General features: G+C 39.1%; 1 protein-coding gene across 4 annotated transcripts in view; it reads right to left on the reverse strand.

The window, feature by feature from the left end:
- Positions 1-22,797, reverse strand: part of KCNQ5 (potassium voltage-gated channel subfamily Q member 5) — a 523,469-nt gene that overhangs the window by 90,504 nt on the left and 410,168 nt on the right. For all 4 annotated transcript variants that reach the window (XM_032864363.1, XM_032864365.1, XM_032864364.1 and 1 more), the window contains exons 4-5: positions 11,467-11,642; positions 10,642-10,767 (exon numbers count right to left, since the gene is read on the reverse strand). In XM_032864363.1, the coding sequence (XP_032720254.1) occupies positions 10,642-10,767; positions 11,467-11,642 (302 nt within the window). The remainder of the gene's footprint in view (positions 1-10,641; positions 10,768-11,466; positions 11,643-22,797) is intronic.

Genomic DNA, 22,797 nt, shown 5'->3' on the forward strand with positions numbered 1-22,797 from the left:
GAGTTTTGGAATCAGGCACAGGATGATTGTTGAAGATTTGTGAATAAATGAGACTGCAAAGGCTGCAAAGAAGAGGTCCATGGGCATCTCGGGAAACAGACATAGAAGGGATGGAGGGGAAAGGAAAGTCAGAGAAGAATAAATATTTTGAAAAGTAAGGGAACTAGAAATGGGTTATATAAATGGACACTCAATGGAGAAGACAGAGTTTCATAAAGAGGATCCCTGGTATCACAGTCTCATAGAAAACCAGGACAATGAGGACTGAGAAAAGATACTGGGTATGGAGACAGATGGCTCCTGATGTCTAAGAAAGTGGTTGCTTTGGTTTTATCCTCCTACTGGACCTTTGACAGCAGGGTTACGTTTGAGAGGTAGAAATGATAGGAAACAATGCTCCATGATGCCAGAACTTTTAGAAACTTCCAACTCAGCTTCTGAGCCCTCCCCAGGTTTTTCTTCTCCTCACTTCCATGGGTTTTCTTGATATCTTTGGTGGCTCCTCTTACGTGGCATCTCTCACACAAGTCAACCTCTGACTATTGGATTCTTAAGGTTTGGTTCTGAGTTTTCTCTTTCAAAAAATTCTGTTCTTCTCTCACTTTCTTTCCTCTTTTTGTTTTCTTTCTTTCCTCTTCTATTCTCTCTTTTTTTTCTCTCCTCCCAGCTGATTTTAGTGTTCTCATGAATGTAAATACCATTTTTATGGTGCACACCAAATTTATACCCCGAGGCCAGATTCTTCTGAGCTCCAGATTCACCTATGTGCAGTTGATATTTCTATCTGGATGGCACATAGTCATTTAAACTTAACACGTTTAAAACAGGGGTGCCTGGGTGGCTCAGTGGGTTAAAGCCTCTGCCTTCGGCTCAGGTCATGATCTTAGTGTCTTGGGATTGAGCCCTGCATCTGGTTCTCTGCTCAGCGGGGAGCCTGCTTCCCTCTCACTCTCTGCCTGCCTCTCTGCCTACTTGTGATCTCTGTCAAATAAATAAATAAACTCTTAAAAAAATGTTTAAAACAGAAAACTTATTCTCTCCAAACCTGTCATTCCCCCAAATGCATCCCCTCACAGCCTAATCGAGGGCACCACCATCCACCCAGATGCTCATGTCAGAAGCTTCGGTGCTTGTTTCCCTCATTCCCTCCCTGAGTCTATCAAATCCCATGGGTTCTAACTCCCAAAGATACTGCCAAATCATCCCGGGCTCACTGTCTTCCCTGCCATGGTGACAGGCCAGGCTGCTGCAGCAATTTCTCAATTGCTCTCTCTGCTTTTGTTCTTGATTCATTCCCTCCAGTTCCTTCTTCCTATATCTGTGAGGGGAATTATTTTGTTACTCCCCTTTAAAAAGCCTTCAACAGCTACTCATTGAATTCAGAATAAACTCTAAGACCCTAACTATGGCCTACCTGATCTGGTCTCCACCTACCTCTCCAAGATCACTCTGATTTCACCCTTGCTCACTGTATTTTGACCACAATGTACTTTCAACTCCTCAAATAGGCCAGGTTATTTCTACCACAGGACCTTTGCATATCCCATATCCTGTTTCTTCAGCCAGAACTACTCTTCTCCCCACCCTTCCCAGAGCTCCTTCTCATTCTTCAAGTCTTATCCAAAATATTCTGTCATCAGAGTGGTCTTTCCTACACACCCTGTCTATAACAGGGTCTTCAGTTACTTTCTATTTCAGCCCCTTGTTTCTTAATAGCACTTAGTATAAGTGGTAGGTTTCTGTATATTTTTTTGGAGAGAGGTCCCTACTTCCTTTACCAGAAGGGTAACCATGTCTTTATTATCTCTCTAACATCTAGCATGATGCTTGCCACAAAGTAGGATGAACTCAATAAATATTTAGTAAATAAATGAAGAATCCTTTCAAGATTTCACTGGTAACAAATGGGGCGAGAAAAATCAGACCGGAACTTCCAGAAACCTCTGACTTGAAGACAGACTTTCTAGGATGTCTTTGTGCATATCTACAGAGAGAGTGAGTCTGAGCTGGGGAGGAAGAGTGGTAGCTTCATTACAGGGTGAGGCAACCATGGAGGAAAGAAAATAGGATCAAGTGTACAACCGGAAGGGTTAGCTTTGGCATTGTGGAAGGACATGTCTTCTACCATGGGAGAAAGCTGTGGACACAGTATGAGTGAAGGGCAGCTCTGGAATGCCTGAGTTGGTTCTCTTCAGTTTCAGTAAAGGTGAGGGTGGGGGTTAGCTGTGGGGAGTGAAAGACTTAGAGCTTCGGGCAGTGACCGTGTGAGAGAGTGTCAAGGACAAATCAGCAAGAGAACAGGGAAGGCTCATCCAAGGTTGGGGAAAGAGAATTTGTGAACCTAGTGGCCAAGTTAATCACACATTGCTAGCAGTATTAGGGGTGGGGGTCTCCAAGGAATTCCTTGAGATTGCAGAAAAAATATTCCTGGCTCAATTTTGTTATAGGTTCTTAATCCTAAATATGTGGGAAACATTTTAATCTATACTTTTTCTGCAAAACAGCTTAATCCTTTTCCAGCAGTTTAATCATAATAAACTGAAGGAGGTATTTCATGGTTTGGTCACAGCAATGATGGTACATTTCACGGTAAACTTTACATTCTAATAATGCAATAGTCTCCCCTTATCCATGAGGGATACATTCCAAAATCCCAACGGATGTTGAACCCTACATACACTGTTTTTTTTTCCTAAACACACATACCTATAATAAAATTTAATACATAGATACAGTAAGAGATCAACAATAACTTATAATAGGAACAACTACAGCAATCTACTGTAATAAAAGCTATGTGACTGTGGTCTCTCTTGAAATACAATACTGCCCTCACGTTTCTTGTGATGATATGATAAAATGCCTACATGATGATGTGACACGAATGACGTACGCTTGATGACGTAGTGTTAGGCTACTATCGACCTTCTGACTAAACGTCAGAAGGAGGACTATGTGCTTCCCAAGGAAACAGAAGGTAGGTAACAGAAACAGTGGAAAGAGAGACCACGGATAAGGGGGAGCTACCATGCATCTCAGTTATTCTCCTTGGCTTATAGCTCAGAGAGTGTTTTTTGTTTGTTTGTTTGTTTGTTTTGTTTTTTTAAACCACCGCTTTTAAGTCGGAAGAATGAGACACAGCAAAATGACGATGTGCCCAGTGTTTCATTCTGAGTAGAGAAGAATGCCTGCTCTCTCTCATTCTGAATTTAGAGCTGCCCTCCCTCTTACAGGCATGCTTTGTCGGAGAGAAAGGAAGCTCGGGAACGCTGAGAGCTGCCTCCCTGCCCTCCTCTCTGCACTGGGTTCAGGCTGGCATGCAGAGTCTGGAAGGGCTGGTGGCCAAGCCCAACAACTTCCTCCACTCCGATTTCAAAGTTTCTCAGGATGTTGTTTGGTTGAAAGCATAGAGGTCTTCCATTGCCAGCCAGGCTTGAGAAGGATCTGGCAACAGGGTAGCAGTTTCGTCTCAGTCCATGCTGGGGAGCAGGACTTTCCTTTGTCTCACGCCTGCTGGGAGCAGGTCCCTTTCTGTGGCTGCAAAGGGGGTAACTGGACTCCCTGAAGGGGACAGACGGGTAGTACCAGGGATGAAACTGACATTTCTAAGATGCACTTAGAATAAAACGATGTGAACCTGCTTTACGAATTCACACGGAGCCATCGGCTTGATTCGGCCACTGGCTTCCTAAGCAATGACCGGTTGCATGTGATGAGACCATCCTCCGATGAGGCCTGCATAGATGTTCATTGATTTTTCTGGACTTTTAGGTCAAGTTGTCCTTGAAATACCAGTGTGTCTCCTGGAACAGCACAACTACATTATGTTTCTTTTCTTTTCCTAGCCTCTGGAACGCCCTGCCAACGGTTATCAGCTGGTTCTTTGTACCTGAACTGAGTAGCAGCCTTGGGCAGGCAGGGGGTGCTTATTCTGCCACACTTGTGCCAAACAATAAACCCAGTTCGGCTTTTAGAAATCCTGTGAAGCGTTCAGGGGCCGAACCTAGTAATGATGAGTTTCACTGGGATCCAAACTCAGAGAAAGGTAGGCTCACACAGAAGCCCAAAGACACCAGCTCATCAGGGGAGCTCCTGGAACAGCAGCTTCTTTCAAAGAAACTTGAGAGGCTGCCTGTGTGATCTTCAGGGGCTGGAGGAAATGTACCATGTCGGACATAATTCCATTTTGGACCTACTTCCAGAGCTTAAAGGAGATATGCCTTTTGTACAGGTTAACCTGTGCTGAATAGATTAAATTTTAAAAATGTATTTATGCATTTACTCATGTTTTTACATATGGATTATTGATTCTTACTCATTGACTTTAGACTATGGTTTTACAATATCCTTGGAAAGTCTGTGAGGTTTTGATTTTACTTATGAACATGAAAAGACAGATTAAAGAAATGTCAACTATCTCTTCCAGTGCAGTTGTGGGGAGACGACTACTTTCTTTGAGTGAAAGGATGCCATTTAATGCCACACTTTGTGACTGGAGGTGGAAACCAGCAGAGGCATTGTCAGGTGATAGCTGAACCAGATGGGTCAGGATCTGAGAGGGAAAGGCTCCCTTCAGCCTCAGTCGACCTCAGGAATGCTGGTAGTTTGAGCTATTGGTCCGTCAGGCCATTTACTTGAAGGTGATCTGGCAGATGGAAAATGTTCAGGTAAGTTTTTGCCATCATATTGCATGTACTCAGTTGCTGCCATGCAGGCCAGAAAATACATTTTCTGAAAAATCTGTGGGTTGCAGATCTTGGTATAAATGTGTGTTTGTGGTGGCAAAGGTGGACTCGGAGCCCTTAGTGTGTTTAGTAATCGAGAAGACTTGTCTTCAGGAATAATACTGCGAAACACATGCAAATTTGGGCCCAAGATTTCTTGATTTTTCTTCCCTCTTCTTTCGTTTTCTTTTTGTGTGAGATGGCAGATGCTATGGTCAGATTATAATTTGGACACTGGGTAGACTATAACTTTTTTTTTTCTTCAATAAGAGAATTAATTCCAGACTAGTAGATATAAACCCATCCTTCTTCTCTTCAAGTAACAAATCGATAAACATTTATTGGTCTAATTTTGAGAATACAATTATGACTACTACTTTACAGCTAATTCATTTATGAGAACAAGTTAAGAACATACTATTTGTAGATTTCCAAAGCACAGTATAGTTTCCCTAAAAGGCCGTGCTTCAGAGGATGATTCACATGAGGAGTTTGTCAACTGTCTCTTTCCCTCCTTTTCCCTTTCCCCCCACCGCTCCCCCCTTCTTCTCTTCTCTTCTCTTCTCTCCTCTCCTCTTCTCTTCTCTTCTCTTCTCTTCTCTTTCCTCTCCTCTCCTCTCCTCTCCTCTCCTCTCCTCTCCTCTCCTCTCCTCTCCTCTCCTTTTCTCTCTGGGTTACTTCCTGAACACCTAGTTTCAGAGAGTGGGTAGCCTAGAACCTGTGCAGGAATTTGTTCATCGTAAATTCGTAGATGAGAAAGGTTTTGAGTGTGCAAATAGCAGACTCTCTCGTAGGGGTGGCCTCACATCCTGTGGGTGCTACTGTGGCAGGCAGCTCAGGGTAACAGGATTCTTTGTTGTTCTTCCAGGCTCGTTGTCAAATACGTAACAACAGTAGTGACTAACATTTGGTCAGTGTCCAATCTAGGCCCTACATATCCTCATCTCGTTTACTGCCCATAGCAACTTTGTGTTTGGGTAATGCTATTTTCTCAGTTTTATAGAGATAGTAAATGATTCGCTGAATACTGCACCTCTGCTAAATCCCGACGATGGGGCTGGAAGCCAAGTTTCCTGACTTTAATTCTTCTGTTCTTTTCCATACAGTGTGCGCTCAGTGTTTATGGACTAAAATCAAGTAAAAGTATTCAGCACCATGTGTAAGATGGCATTTACTAATGGAACAGACGTCTTAGGAAAGGCTTCCCACCGATATATTTCACATACCCGTGCCATCCAGGCGGGCACACAATACAGAGGCTCACAGCAGCTAAGATGTTTTGGTGGGTAACAGCTTGTGCATGTGTGTCTCAGTTTTTGCTTGGTACTTAACAATGTTCTTGAATAGTTAGGGTTGATGTGTTGATGATGTCTTGGCCAAGTAAAGCTTTGATACCATCAGATAATGCTTTGGGAGTGAGAAATAATTGTTAACTTTTATTTAACGTGCCAACTCTGAGTCAGAAAACAATAGCTTAGCAAAGTTGCAGAAAATATTTTGTACTGGTGAGCTCAGTGGAAGGAGGGTTGATTCTCAGTGCTATGAGACACAAGGGTATTTTTTTTTTTTAAGATTTTATTTATTTATTTGACAGAGAAAGAGAGATCACAAGCAGGCAGAGAGGCAGGCAGAGAGAGAGAGGGGGAAGCAGGCTCCCTGCTGAGCAGAGAGCCCAATGCGGGGCCCCAATCCCAGGACCCTGAGATCATGACCTGAGCCGAAGGCAGAGGCTTAACCCACTGAGCCACCCAGGCGCCCTGACACAAGGGTATTTTTGTTTATTCCACAAATTGACACCACTTTTTGTTCTTAGATTTTTGCAGGAGAATGAAACTCATGACATCTATTTGGGCTCTACAACCCGCTAAGTGCACCATACTATCCTTAAAGCCCTCTGTATTATTTGCTTTGAGAAAGGCTGGAAGATTTTCAGCATGAATTCTAGGACTAACTGGCTTATATCCAATTCTTCTACATGCCTGAAGTAATCAAGTCAAGCACAGGGTCCCAGGTGGAGGCTATCGTCAGATGCTGACTCAAGAATACTTATACGATTTGCTGTTGTGTGCTTCTTAAGAAAAAAGCCACCCCACCACACTGTCTTCATCACAGAAATAGCAATAAGTAGAGAACAAACTGGCCTTCAAGAACAGATCATTGTCAGGCAATATTACTTCAGGAAGACCTGATCTTAAGTTATTTCAGAATAAATCTAAGGCAAATCAAAAGGAGAAAAATAATAACAGTGAAGAAGGAGATAATAATAGGAAATAACTCCGGGGAGACTTGTTCTTAAATTATTTCAGAATAAATCTGAAGCAACCAAAAAGGAGGAAAATAATAATAGGAAGTAACATCAAATGGAGCTCTGCCCAACAAATGAAGATCCTCTTTTCCTGTAGCTGCAGGGCTTCAGCCACGATTTGTTTCCCCTTGACCCTCTTCTACTTCTGTCAAGAACGTCCCTTCAGAACCCAGAACATCTTTTCATTCTAACCCCCAATTCCCAAGTCCCTTTTGTGCTTAAGCTGTGAGTCTTCCATGAAGTAAAGAGCCCTTTGTTCCTTTTGTTACAAAGGTGCTTCCATCTAACATTCATAACGAAATGTTTTTGCCAACAGTGGCTACCATCTTTGATTGGGCACTGGCTGTGGTCTTAGTACCAGGCCCTTAATATTGATTATTCCACTTATTTAACAAACTAGGTGGTACGGAATTGTCTTCAGGGATCAGAGTTGTTTGAATTGTTACTGGCTTTGAATAGTGCTGATCACACATGAATCCCTCCCAAAGTGGGTTTTGGGGATAGCCCTCAATATTTTTTTAACAAAAGGATGTTAATAATTACAATTCAGAATTCACTGAAATATTGTACCCACAAACCACAAACTGCATTTTGATACTTAATGTCAATAATTTGGGCTTTCTTAATGAAGAGAATCTCCTATTTTTTTAAACTGAAGTCTTAACACTTAGAAACACTAGTTCAGGGTGCTTTCATTTCTCTGTTAATTCTGGGTACTTCCATAGTTAGCAAGGTGTCCATTATGTGCAACATGGACAATTTTAACAGAAAGTATCCAGCCACATATTTTACTAAGGTCTTGAAAAATATATAATAAAAGGTATAATGTTCTAAATTTATTTTATTTCATATTGGAGACCCAGTATATGTTCTTCATATAAGGAATAGAAATAGGGGTGCCTGGGTGGCTCAGTCAGTCAAGCCTCTGCCTTCAGCTCAGGTCATGATCCCAGGGTCCTGGGATGGAGCCCTGCATCCAGCTCCCTGCCCAGCGGGGAGCCTGCTTCTCCCTCTCCCTCTGCCTGCATCTCTCTCTCCCTCTGCCTGCCAGCTCCCCCTGTTTGTGTTCTCTCTCTGTGAAAGAAATAAATAAAATCTTTAAAAAAAAAAGAATAGAAATAATAAGCACTTTTGTTTGTTTTTTTTTGTATATTTTTAGGCTTCAGACAATTTCATTAATGACTCAGTTAATATCAACAAACCCACTGTGGACCAACAGGCCTTTTCCTAGAAGCTTGACATCTTAGAAGATTATTTAAGACCAGATTTTTTTTTTTTAATTTAAATGGAGAAATAATTAGGCCATTCAAAGAACCCATTAAGTACAGGTTAAGCTTCAGTCAGAATATGACTACTGAAAATGGCAATCAATGAAAATATGTTACTTCCCCTCTGAAAGTCAAAGATATGACCTTTGAAAACCTGCTACGTGGGTTATTCTGGCAAAAGAAATAAGCCTGTGACTAAGTGAGCAGTATATTAAGAGTTTCCCACACACTGTTTAACATACAATACAGCAATTCTGATTAGTAATAAGGACAAAAGGAAAACTATTGGAAAGAAGGATAAAGAGCGGCCAGGCTGAACTCACCAACGACTGCATCTCAATGGGACAGGTGCACCTGAATGTCTCAAGCATTTAAGTACGTTAGAATTATCAAAGAAAAACAGAAACTAAACTTAAATTCAAATTGTTGTTTTGAAGCCTGGGATAGTGAACTGTCTTCCCCTTGCTGGCTAGAAAAGCCTCCTGTTTTCTGTTTACACAGTTTATCACACAATGAGTCACAGATTTTCACTTGCATTCTACATCTAAAAGGTATTTCAAGAATGTCACACGACTGCTCTCTTTCAGGTTTTCCTCCTTCCACCTTTCAAAATGTCCATTAATGCTTGTGGGGTAGGAGGGAGGAGCTGGGAACCACATTATTACACCACTAGTTTGCTTTGTTCCTAATGATACAATCTTGAAGACACTGACTCTGATAATTTAAGAAAAAAATCCTAACCTTCAGGTGAAGCTATTTCTGATTCTTATTCATTTTACTGCTGCTGTGTGGCCAATAAATATACCAAGTTCTGTTCAATACAAGCCTTGACAAGTTTTCTTTGTCCTTGACAAAAGTTCTAGTTCTCACTGATGGACTTTTGATGAGTAACAGAACAATGCAAGAATTGGAAACTTAACTCTATGTTCCACGAAATGAACAACCAACTTATAAATATATATATTTATTTTTTAAGTAGGCTCCATGCCCAGTGTAAGGCCCAATGAGGGGCTTGAACTCATAACCCTGAGATCAGATCGGAGCTGAAATAAAGAGTCGGACACTTAACCTACTGAGCCACCTAGGTGCCCCCCAACTTATACATATTTTGCCCACAGTTTAGGTAAAGGGTGTATTTTAATTTTGGTGACAATCTATCACTCAAGAAATATTACTGATGATTTATTGGAGAACTTAATTATGTTGGGCCAAAGAGATGGGAAGCTGTTTAGACAATTATAAATGCTGTATGTTTTCACAAAACATCCTTTTGGAATGTCTTAAGGAATAAAATAGAAAGAAATAGAGTTCATATATTACAGAAAGCATTCTCTTATCTTATTAGGGCCCATGTTTCAATGACTGTTTTATAAACTCTTTACAATGCAGACAAGATTTTTGCTTTAATGGAAAACTATGCCTTGCTTGGAGCACACCTTTCCAGGTTATCAACTTCTGACTTTATGGGGCTCTGCATTTTTCATGGCTTTTAAGCTATTTTGCAGCTCTGTAAATTATAGATAACTGGGAGCATTGCAAAATAATTCTTGTCTATAGACATGTAAATAAATTCTGTCTAGGGAGGTTTAATTGACTTCCCTCTCACACAGCTTTACCTCTATTTGAATTCATTTCAATATTTTTGATCTTTATACGTTTCTGTTTTTTGGACAGTCCTTTGAACCGGATATAACATTGTACTAGCTTCCTCATTAATAATGACAAATTTTAAAAAAGGAGTTAAAATCTTTAGCACAGGTCTGTATGAGGTCATGATTTTTTTATCTGTTTGGCAAGTGATCCTTTAATAACAATTTAAATGAAAAGCAGGCTTTTGAGTAGAAAAATTTGAAACTAAGTGTCTATGATCTCTGACCTCAAAGATGGTTATCAGTTTTCTCTTTTTCACTTCTTGTTCCATAATTTTACTTTAACTTCCATTCAGCTACTATTCCTTTTTTTTAAACCTCAGAAAAAAACTTTTTTGATGAGTGGTAAACGGATGCAAAATTGGTCATTCAGAATGTGTGCTCCACAAAGACAAACAAACAACCCTATCAAGATTTTAATCACAGTTTAAAAAAATAATGTACCCTTATTTTGGCAACAATCTAGCACTCAAGAAATACTTCTGATGATTTATAAGAGAACTTAATTTTGTTGAGCCATAGAGATGGGAAAACTCTTTAGACAATTTTAGTGCTGTATATTTTCACATAACTCTCTTTTGGAAGTTAATGTTTTTTATGAGACCTTTCATAAATGATTCATAGAAATCATTACACTGTATTCAAAGGAGACATTTCACAACATCCAAAAAGTAAAAACAGATTTTTATACTTACTGTGCCCCACCAGAGAGCATCTGCATATGTAGAAAACTCTTTATTGGCATCCTTTTCCACAAGATAGACAAGGAAAGATGAAAAAATAAGAACCAAAAATCCTATGTACCAAGCTGTGATTAATTCCTAGATATAAAAGGAATGAAAGACTGTTAGAGGTTAAAAACAAAACAAAACAAAACAAACAAACAAAAAAACTGTGAAAAAGAAAAAATCTATGTATTCATTTTATTACTTCTTGGATATTTATTATATATATATTAATTTTTAAACAGAGGATGTCCCAGGGAACAGAACAACTTCTCAGCTTTTTTTATGGTTGCACAGTATTCTTTTTTTTTTTTTTTTTTTTTGGTTGCACAGTGTTCTAAAGACATGGGTTTACTATAATTTATTTGAGGCTTGGGGACTTGAAAAACATTATTTTTTACTTGAGTAACATAGACACACAATGTTACATCAGTTTCAGGTGATTCCACATCTCTGTAGGTTATGCTGTGCTCACAAGTGTAGGTACCTTCTGTCACCACACAACACTGTTATAGTATCACTGAGTATCCCTGTACCCAGCTTTTGATTCCTGTGACTTAGTCATTCCATAACTGCAACCTTGTCTCTCCCTCTCCCTTTCACCGATTTTGCCCCTTCTCCCAATTCCCCTCCCTCTGGGACCCGTATGATGACTTTTAAATAATCCATTATACATTGTGTTTTAACCAGCTTCTGAAATGACTAAGTTTGCTTGATGGGTTCATTACATATTCCACAGCAATCAACGAAAAAGTTTCCAAAGGCTTGTACTATAATTTAGAAAGCAAATCTTACCTTGCTGTGAGCATAAACCACTGAACCTAGTAATTTCCAAGTGCCTCCCCTTCGGTCCATGCGCACCATGCGGAGGATCTGTAGGAAACGGAGACTTCTGAGTGCGGACGTGGCAAAAATATTACCCTGAGTTTTTGCAGAAACAACTGCTATTGAAGCGATAAGAACAATGGTATCTGAAAGAAACAGGTTGAAATAGCCATAAGTAGCCGGACATGGAAGGTTTTTTGCTCAAAATAGTGTTTCAGAAAGGTTCGCTTGGACCACTTTGTAGTACAAATAAACAGATCTTGAGCCCCAGCCTGGAGCAGAGGTACTGGGGTTCCGGGCCACCTGAAGAGTGACGAAGCAGAGAACGGTATCCACGTATTGCCTTGGTTCTGACCCTTTGGCTAGTCGATGCCTTATCTATGCAACTGTGAACCATTTGCTACAGAAGCTTGGAAGAACTGGATGGACAGTGGCCTTTGGAAAGTTCGGTGTTCCAGGGAGCACCAGGGCTATTTGGGCTCTGGTTTCATGAGCATTGCCGTCCTCAGCATCCTAGCCCGTGTGGATACAGAAGTGTTGTTTGGTATAATCACATTTCTTGCTTTCTTGCCAAAGAAGCTTGGACCTCCTTTCTGCCAAAAATTCCCTTGTGTTGTGGAGTCTGCGACTTCACATACTGTCTAAAAAGGCCTCAGCTGAGTTGGATACTCTAAGCTCTGCATAGAGTACTCTTTATACCTGGCCGGTCAATAATGTATAAGTTTGGTAGCACATTTGTTACAATAGAGTATTAATTATACTCACTTTGCGTTGCACGGGAATGGATATTTGATGTCTGACATATTGACATCTGACTTATTTGCCATATTGAAATATGAGAAATTGACATATATATTGACTTACTTGACATATTGAAAACTATCTGCTCTTTTGCAAGCTAAGAAAGAGAACCAGAGCGGCCAATAAAAGCATAGAAAAGATAAAAGGGGACTTAATTGCTCCAAGGGCAAATATCTGAGTGATGGGAAGAAGACTTTGAAGTGGGAGAAGTGAAGTAGGGATGAATGGCCTCCTATGGCAATTTTAAAAGAAGTTAACTTGACCTTAGCATCCTCAAATAAAATTTCTCTCCTGCTGCAAGTGGGCTGCGCATGACTGGGCATCCACACTCCAGAGAGGAGTTCCACTTCAAGGGCACCGGGTTTATAATTTTTCTGTGATCCTCAGGATTAACTGCCGTATGAATGGGTATTTGTAATCCAGCTCGGCCCTTCTCCCTGGACTGAGAGAAGGCTGGTCTCCGGAGGTGGACGGGGCAGATAATTGAATGGCTCTTCTGGTGTCCCTTTTGGGTCAGGACTTGGAATGTTTGGTGGTACAAGGGTCAGCTGAAGGGCTTTAACCACTTTGTGGGTAGGTACACAGAGAGCCACAAGCACATCCTTGAGTAACAGCTCTCTGCAGCTGTTGGAAATGAGAAGGAATTAAATGTGTTGACCCAGACAACAAAGACATATTTTAAGTGAATAAAAAGACAGTTGCAAAGCTCTATTTGCAATATGATCTTATTTTATTTTATTTTTTTATCTTATTTTAATAAAAAATAATGACCAGGAAAATCATGTGAGAATATATACAGATTATTACCACTAATTATCTCCAGAGGTAGAGAGAGTGGGGTGAGTATGTGGGTAAAGGGACTTTTACTAAGTTACTAATTTCTGTACTATGGCATTTTATCATAATGAAAATGTCTTTTGAAATCAGAAAAAAAAAACTTTAGAGAAAAGTTAAGTGTGAAAATGTCTCTTGGTTTGCATCATTTGGAGGGATTTACTCCCGATTCAAGTAGTTTACAGACAAAGAGACATTTCTTATATGGTCCTGCTAGATATGTATTTGCTTCTATTTTTCATTGTAATCCTGCTTCATTACAAGTGTACAAAGGAAAGAAAAAGGAATAATACTCCATTAACTATGTTAAAATATTTGAGATAGGAGAAGTAAGCAAATGACTGATAGGGATGCAGAAAATACAGCACTTAAAACTTACTGGCATGCCTGGCACTTTCTTTAGTTCTGTCTTTTTTATGAATGTTAATTATTTCATCCTTGTAACAACTGGTCTTCTACAGATCCTATTTTACAGATGAGAAAAGGGAGGCGCAAAAAGCACATACTGTATTAATGTAAAAGAATCAGCCATCGTGCTGTTAGACTACAGTACAAAATGTATGAAGCTATGAAGTTCGTTCATTAGAGAAAACCAAGACAAAGTAAAAGCAACACTGCCTGTTTGAGACAATTTAAAAAATTACGCACACTGTGAATCATAATCTAAGTGTCTGAAGTCACAAAATATGCAAAGGTAACTACAGATGTGATTTAACACCCTCATTGTAATTCAGATCACGAGAAAGTTGGGAGTTTGATAAAATGAAATCACAGATGAGCGACCAAATGGCAAATGATGAATGCAGTCACAAAAATGTTTCTGGTTAGATTACAGTCCTCCACTGAATTTCGCTGTCAGTGCCAGCTAGAATATTTCCCAGGCTAATATTTTAGAGGTTATGAATACTCTTTTGTTTTTATATATGTATTTATTATTTTTGTAGTTCATTATAGAATAGAGGCTCTATGAGGTTGGATAGTTGTATCCCAAATACCTCGGACAGTGCCTGAAACATGGTAAGCACTCAATAAATATTTATAGAATGGATTTGGATTAAACACTCAAGGTAGTGTGAGCTTTGTTCTCTGACCATACCAGTGTCTTAATAACTAGAATAAGAGTCTGAAATACTCTTGGGGTGTCTGGGTGGCTCAGTCGGTTGAGCAGCTGCCTTCGGCTCACATCGTGATCCCAGGGTCCTGGGATCAAGCAAGCCCTGCCTGCATCAGGCTCCCTGCTCAGCGGAGAGCCTGCTTCTCCTTCTCCCTCTGCCTGCCGCTCTGCCTACTTGTGCTCTCTATCTTCCTGTCAAATAAATAAATAAAATCTTAAAAGAAAAAAAAGAAACTGAAATACTCTTAATCAAAGGATCACTTCAATATTCCATCTTGAATTCTACTGAAACATAATAATTCATAGCTATCATCCATTAAAGTGCATAAATCTCACTAAGATTTCCTTTTTATAAAATTAGCCAGGGGCAGTCTTCAAAGATGGTGACATAGGAGGCTCCTGCGCTTCCTTCCTCCCAACGATGCGCCGAATAAACTCTTGCACATGGAGTAATTCCCTGTGAAGGAAATCCAGAAACCATCTGAGGGACTCCTAAGCATCTGGCAGATAAGAAAATACCCACATTGAAATGGGTAGGAAAGGCTGAGACATAATCTTGCCTTAAACCTCACCCTTAGCATAGTGTCATACAAATGGGAGGGAACTCCCACATCCCAGCTTCTCCTTGAGAGTCTAAGGGTTGGACCCCATATTTAGCCTCCTAACTTTAAGACTCCCACTTGAGGGACAGGCCTTCCAAACAGCTTGTTCTGAAAGCCAATGGGGATTGCATCCACAAGATCCACCAGACTATACAGCAAACAAAGAAGCAGTTCTTAATGGGCGTGAGCACCTCTGTGGCTACCACTTGGGGGCTCAGTGCAGAAGAAAAGGGCAGAAATGCCCATCTTAGTCTTTCTCTCAAAGGATTATATTTGCATACTTAAAATAAGTTTTTATTTAAATTCCAGTTAGTTAAAATACAGTGTAATATTAGTTTCAGGTGTATAATATAGTGATTCAACACTTCCACATATCACCCTGTGATCATCACAAGTGCCCTCCTTCATCCCCATCACCTATTTTACCACATATGACAACCCCATAGCTAACATCAGCCAATGATAAAAAATAAAAATTTTCTTTCTAAAATAAGGAGTAAGATAAGGATGCCTACTCTTGACACTTTTATTCAGCATAGTATCTAATTGCTCCTAGCCAGAGCAATTAAGCAAGAAAAAGAAATAAAAGGCATCCAAATTGGAAAGCAAGAAGTAAAACCATCACTGTTTGCAGATGACATATTATATACAGAAAACTCTAAAGATTCCATCAAAACATTATTGGAACTAATAAATGAACTAAGTAAAGTTGTGGCACACAAAATCAATATACAAAAATAAGTTGTGTTTCTATACACTAACAATGATCTATGAAAAAGACAAATAAAAAATCCTCTTTACTATAGTATCAAAAAGAATAAAATACTTAGGAATAAATTTAACCAAGGAGGTGAAAAATCTGTTTGGTGACAACTATAAGACACTGATGAAAGATGAAATGATGAAAGAAACTGAAAGAGACACAAATAAGTGAAAAGGTATTCCATGTTCATGGATTGGAAGAATATTGTTAAAATGTCCACACTACTCAAAGCAATGTACAGGTTTAGTGCAAACTCTATCAAAATTCCAATGGCATTCTCCACAGAAATAGAACAAACCATTCCAAAATCATATAGAACCACAAAAGACACCAAATAGCCAAAGCAATCTGGAGAAAAAAAGAACAAGCTGGAGGCATCAGGCTCCTTGATTTCAAACTATATTACAAAGCTATAATAATCAAACCTGCATGGTATTATCATAAAATAGACACATAGATCAATGGAACAGAATAGGGAGCCCAGAAATAAACCCATGCATACATGATCAATTAATGACAAAGGAGCCAGAAATATACAATGGGGAAAAGATAATCTCATCAATAAATGTGTTGGGAAAACTGGATAGCCACATATAAAAGAATGAAACTGGACCACTGTCTTATACCATACACAAAAATCAACTAAAGATGTAATACCTGACTCCATGAAAGTCCTAGAAGGAAACAGAGAGAGTAAGTTCCTTGACATTGATCTTGACAGTGGTTTTTTGGATTTGAAACCAAAAACAAAGTCAACAAAAGCAAATATGAACAAGTGGGACCACCTCAAACCAAAAAGCTTCTGTATAGAAAAGGAAAGCAGCAACAAAATGGAAAGACAATGTACCATAGGAGAAAATATTTGCAAATCGCTAATCTGATAAGGAGCTAATATTCAAAATATATAAGTAACTCATACAACCCAATAGTAAAATAACAAATAACCCAATTTAAAAAATTGGCAGAGGAAATGAATAGATCTTATTCCAAACAAGACCCACAAATGGTCAACAGATACATGAAAAGGAGCTCAATATCACTAATCATGAGATAATGCAAATCAAAACCATTGTGAGATACTACTTCACCCTGTGAGAATAACTATTATAAAAAAGACAAGAGATAACAAATTCTAGTGAGGAGGTAAAGGAAAGGGAATCCTTGGGCCCTGTTGTGGGAATGTACATTGGTATGTTCATTATGGAAAACACTATGGAGTTTCCTCAAAATATTAAAAATAGTGGAATATTTTTCAGCCACGAGAAAGAAGAGAATTGTAATGTTATCAACAACATGGATGAACCTTGAGGGTATCATGTTAACTGAAATGAGCCAGACAGAGAAAGACAAATACTGTATATCACTTATGTGTGGAATTTTAAAAAGTTGAACTCAGGGGTGTCTGGGTGGCTCAGTAGGTTAAAGCCTCTGCCTTTGGCTCAGGTCATGATCTCGGGGTCCTGGGATCAAGCCCCACATAGGGCTCTCTGCTCAGCAGGGAGCCTGCTTCCTCCTATCTCTCTGCCTACTTATGATCTCTGTCTGTCAAATTAAAAAAAAATCTTTAAAAAAGTTGAACTCATAAAAACAGAGACTACATCACTTCTGTGTGAAATCTAAAAAAGTTGAATCCTAGAAACAGAGACTAAACTATGATTAGCATGAGCTGTGGGGTGGGAGAAATTGGGGATGCTGGTCAAAGATTATAAGCTTCCAGTAATAGGATGAATAATTTCTGGGGATCTAATGTACAGGATGGTGATTATAATTAATGATACTGTATTATATACTGGAAAGTTGCCAAGAGACTATATCTTAAATGTTTTCACCACAAAAAAGAAACGGTAATTGTGTGATGTGATGGAGGTGTTAGCTAATGATCAGTTGCAATATACAAGTGTATCAAATCAATAGGTTGTACACCTTAAATTGTTATATGTCAACTGTATCTCAATAAGGCTGGAGAAAAACTGGGCAGAGTAACTTAAGCTGTGCAATTAATCATCTAAAATGTTTTTTGAAAGAGAGGAGCCTTGTTTTAAGTGCATGTACCACATTTTAGTATAAGGTAGAAACCATAGACAACCCTCAAAGATTATTGGCTTCATATTCGTTTGTTTATCCATTCATGCATTAAGCAGTTAATTGAATGTCAAATATTATATTAGATGTTTGCATTAGAAATGAATATGCATTAATCCACTAGATCATCAACCTGTCACAAATACATATTAAATCTCTACCATGTACCAGGCATGGTGCTAAATACCTTACATACATCAGTGTTGTTAGTGGGGATGATTTCGCCTCCCAGGGGACATCTAGCCATGTCTGGAGACATATTTGGTTGTCTTAATTGGAAAGGGGATTACTACTGGCATCTAGTGGTAAAGGTTGCTGCAAAACATCCTACAATGCCCAGAATAGTTACCAGAGAAAAGAATTACCTAGTCCAAATGTCTGTAGTGCCACCCTGGGAAACCCCAATGTACATGGCTTTACTTAGTACTCCTATGAGCTAGAAAATATTAGGACCATCTGCTTCTTGCAAACAAAGAGCTAAGACATGCAGTGATCAACTAGTCAAGGCCCAATATCCCAAGTGGCTGAGCTGGTCATTTCTTCACTCCAAAGTTGTGCCCTTAAAAGTAATGGTATACCATTCCTTGGATAAAGAAAATCCAGGGTGACGGTGGGTGGACTGGGATAGGGAGAAGAAGGTGGGCTGTGAGAGCAAATGGATAATAAAGCAGGAATAAATTGTTACCACGTGAAGCATTCAGGAGACAGCAGGATGCAGAAAGAAAATGATACTAAAAACAGATGGTACTTTTATGGATACATCGAGAAAAAATGGGGCTAGAGGAAGAAATAGAACTGTTAATAAACAAGGGGGAATTCTAAATTGCATGGAAAAAAGGCACATAATCCTGAGCTCTTAAAATCTACTTCTCCCAAAGGAAACAAATGTGAACAAGTTGGGAAGTAGTGAAGATAGTTATTGATTACTAGCAGCCCCTTAGAAATGTGAAATATAGGCTTATGGTTCTAGGAAGAAGGTTCACATACTTACTGAATCACTTAGAATGATTTATTGATGAATTCTTGAGATTTGAGGAGACTGCAAAGATTTGAATGAAGTAAATATTGTATAATGATAATTTAAGACACATAGGGACTGTAGAAGAGTATATTGTTAGACTCCACAGTATTATTTAGTCAGCAAAATCGGTATAAATTGATCACCTTGGACTTTGTGTAAAAGGGATTAGTCACAGAAATACTGAAAATCCCTCATTATAAGGTGGATTTATATCTAAGGCTACCCTAACATGGACCCAAAGATTGGGTTAAAGCAAGATCAACCACGTGATCTAGCTCCATCAGCTAGATGGAGCCAGAGAGTATGATGCTAAGTGAAATCAGTCAGAGAAAGACAAATACCATTTGATTTCACTCTTATGTGAAATTTAAGAAGCAAAACAAATGAGCAAAGGGCAAAAGAGAGAGAGAGAGAGAGAGAGATAGAGATAAACCAGGACACAGATTCTTAACTATAGAGAACAAACTGATGGTTACCAGAGTGAGGTGGGTGGGGGCAAGGGGGAAATAGACGAGATTAAGAAGTGCACTTGTGACGGGCACTGTGTGATGTATGGAATTGTTAAATCACTATATTATACACTTGAAACTAATATAACACTGTACAAATTAACTGGAATTGAAAGAAAACTTAAAAGAAAAAAGCAAGATGAACTGTACACCTGAACTTGATGGGATATATTTTGCTGCTATAATTACATGGCATAATACATCTACTAGAAATTGTATTTTACCATACCTGGCTTAATTTCAAATCATAATGGGAAGAACTAAATCATATGGATTAAGCACATCATGGTTGAACACTTTTAAACTAGTAATTGTAAGAACAGATGGATTCTATAGAGGTAAACCACAAAGAGGGTACATCTTGATTCCTGGAAACTGTCTGGAGACTTTCGGCTTTTAAATTTTTGTAAATTATGTTACAGTCTTAGAAAGTTTCCCCTGGAAGCTAACATAAAACTCATTTCATCTTGTTATCTCTGGGAAAAACAGAAGTGCAACAAACAAAATATTCTTCCACCACCTTTTTTGTTCTAAATTTTAGTGGCCTCACTATAAGTTAAACTTTGGATGATTTAAATAAGATATATGTTTTAAAATTATAAAATAGTAGCTGCTATAAAATATCAAAACACTAGACATATGTAGTATAAGGCAGGAAGGAAATTTATTTAATTAGCCAATTATTAATGAATTTCAGGTTACCTGAATTTTTGCTCTTAAAATGATGCTGAAATGAACACATATTTTTGTAGGTTAAGGATAAATTTTTTAGTACAGTTAAGTACACATATTTTTGTAGGTTAAGGATAAATTCCTAAAGAATTGGATTGTTGGGTTGAATGCTGGCACATTTTGAATTTTGATATCCAAGTGCCCTCCAAAGGATGGTACCAATTGTTATTAACAATGTAGGAAAGTAATTATTTTTCAGGGGCAGCTGGGTGGCTCAGGCATTAAGTGTCTGCCTTCAGCTCAGGTCATGGTCCTAGGATCCTGGGATCGAGCCCCGCATCGGGCTCCCTGCTCAGCAGGAAGCCTGCTTCTCTCTCTCCCACTCCCCCTGCTTGTGTTTCCTCTCTCGCTGTGTCTCTCTGTCAAATAAATAAATAAAAATTTAAAAAAAAATCTTAAAAATAAGAAAGTAATTATTTCTCTGTCTCTTGTTAATACAAAATAATGTTAATAAAAATAACAGCAATAGTAACGACTAACAGAGTAATGGTTTACTGTGTGACAGATACTGTTCTAAGCATTCTCAGGTATTACATGGACTCCTATAAATCTGTAATCTTTGCCAACATGATAGGCAAAGACATCACTTATTTTTCTTTACTCATTCTGTATCTCATGTTATTTAGAAGTTGAAGAAGTCAAGTCATCTAGAAAGACATTGCCCAAGAGTGTAAAAGTATTTTCTTACATTTTATTTTGGTGTATTTAGATGCTCCTTTAGTTAACATATTCACTTTTACTATTCAGGATAGTCTTTGCGACAAAGTTATCTAGCTGTCCGCCACAGATGCGTGCTTCTTTTTGGAGGTGTAGAACCATCCCTGGGAAGAGGCATCCCATCCAGGGACACCATTTTCCAGGTGTGCTTGCCCCTGCGTGGGGTGATGGGACTAAGTCTAGCTAATGGAAATGAATGGAAATAAAGTGTGCTACTTTCAGGCTGAGGGGACGCACAGAGCCTTATGCCCTCTCTCTTTTCCTTTCTGCCCCCTGGGTATTGCTATGAAGCATGTCCTTAGCAGCCACATGCTAAAGACGGCAGGGCCTTTGTCACCCTGGGTTCCTGAATGTCTGCCCTGAGCAGAACCTTTACCACACACCCCACCCCCAACAAGAAGTACCTTCATTGAACTAGTAAGGAACTAGTTCGATGAACAAGTAAGTTGAATTTCACTGAACAAGTAAGAAGTAAGCTTTTTTATGTTGAGAAGTTAATGAAATATGAGGGTCTGTGTAACAACCAGCATTACTCTAACTTATATAATCTTTAACATCTGGAATTTGTCTGTCTCTGTGGTCAGGTAAAGATCTCATCTTACTTTTTATTGAATATGATAGTCTATTTTTCCAATATTACCTAATAAAAATCTATCCTTTTCTGAATGTTTCCATATGCTCATGGAGAGGTCTGTTTCTGGGCTCTACCCTCTTTTATTGTCTATTCCTATATCAGTGTGACACTAGACATTAGTGTAAAATCCCTTCAATGTTATTCCTTTTTTAAGAAAACTTATCAATTATTCTAAACCTACTTATTTTCCCAGGTAAGCTTTAGAATAAATTTATCAGTTGAAAAGAACTCCGAGTTCTGATACAGATTGCATAGTAAGCTTACAGATTCACATCTTCTTTATTGCCTCCCTCATGTCATATCCACTGAGGTGTTCAGCTCTATTGATTCTGCTTCCAGAATATGTCTCACCTCGACCTTTTCCCATTTATCTTGTCTCCTCCCTAGTTCAGGCCTATGCTGCCTCTCTCCAGGCCATCCTTGCCATCTCTGACCTGGACCAGGTCAGAGGACTAGTCTTTAGGACTGAACTAGGCCAGGAGTAAACTCTGTCTTTCCTTCCTCAAAACTATTTTGAAGTCTTTTTTTTTTCTTTTTTAAAAGATTTATTTATTTATTTTAGAAAGAGAGCCCGAGTCGGAGAGGAGGAGGGAGAGGTAGAGAGAGAAACTCAAGCAGACTCCCCACTAAGTGTGCAGCCTCACGTGGGGCTCGATACCATGACCCAGAGATGAAGACCCAAGCCAAAATCAAGAGATGGAGACCCAACTGACTGGGTCACCCAGGCACCCCTAAACTATTTCATATTCTAATGCAAGATTAAAGTGTTAAAGTGACTGGGGCACCTGGGTGGCTCAGTGAGTTAAAGCTGCTGCCTTGGCTCAGGTCATGATCTCAAGGTCCTGGGATCAAGCCCTGCATAGGGCTGTCTGCTCAGTGGGGAGCCTGCTTCCTTCTCTCTCTCTGCCTGCCTCTCTGCCTACTTGTGATCTCTGTCTGTCAAATAAATAAATGAATATAATCTTAAAAAAAAAGTGACTATATCCCTTCTCTGATCACAACAATTTTTTTTTCAATACCTAGAACAAAGACGGAATGCTGATCCCTGGCATTCAAAGAGCTTTAGAAAATGCTCCTGCTTTGCCTGGAGAGCACCCCTCCCCCACCCCGAAGGCTGCTTTCACACTATTAGTGCCCAGAGCTCTGACACGTACTACCCTGAGCCCTTCCTACCCTTCATAGCAGAGGCCTGTTTACATGCTAGTCTCTTCCAGTAACTCTAAGAAACTGAAAGCATGCAAAAACACTTATTTGTCCTTGTAACCTCAGCACCTAGCTCGGGACCTACCATAGCGTAAGTGTTCAACACTTATTTGAAGGATGATTATTTGATGGGTTATGTGCTTATAGTAAGCAAGGAAATAGATTAATATTTTATTATTTCAAAAGACTTAGGAATAATACAGCTAAATAGCCCATATTTTGCAGTGGAGAAGCTGAGGTACGAATATATGAAAGTTAAAAATTCCATATGTTAAAAAAAGCCCCACAT

The sequence above is a fragment of the Lontra canadensis genome, unplaced genomic scaffold (assembly GCF_010015895.1).
Source record: "Lontra canadensis isolate GAN:19392208 unplaced genomic scaffold, GSC_riverotter_1.0 scaffold27, whole genome shotgun sequence".
Lineage (NCBI taxonomy): Eukaryota > Metazoa > Chordata > Mammalia > Carnivora > Mustelidae > Lontra > Lontra canadensis.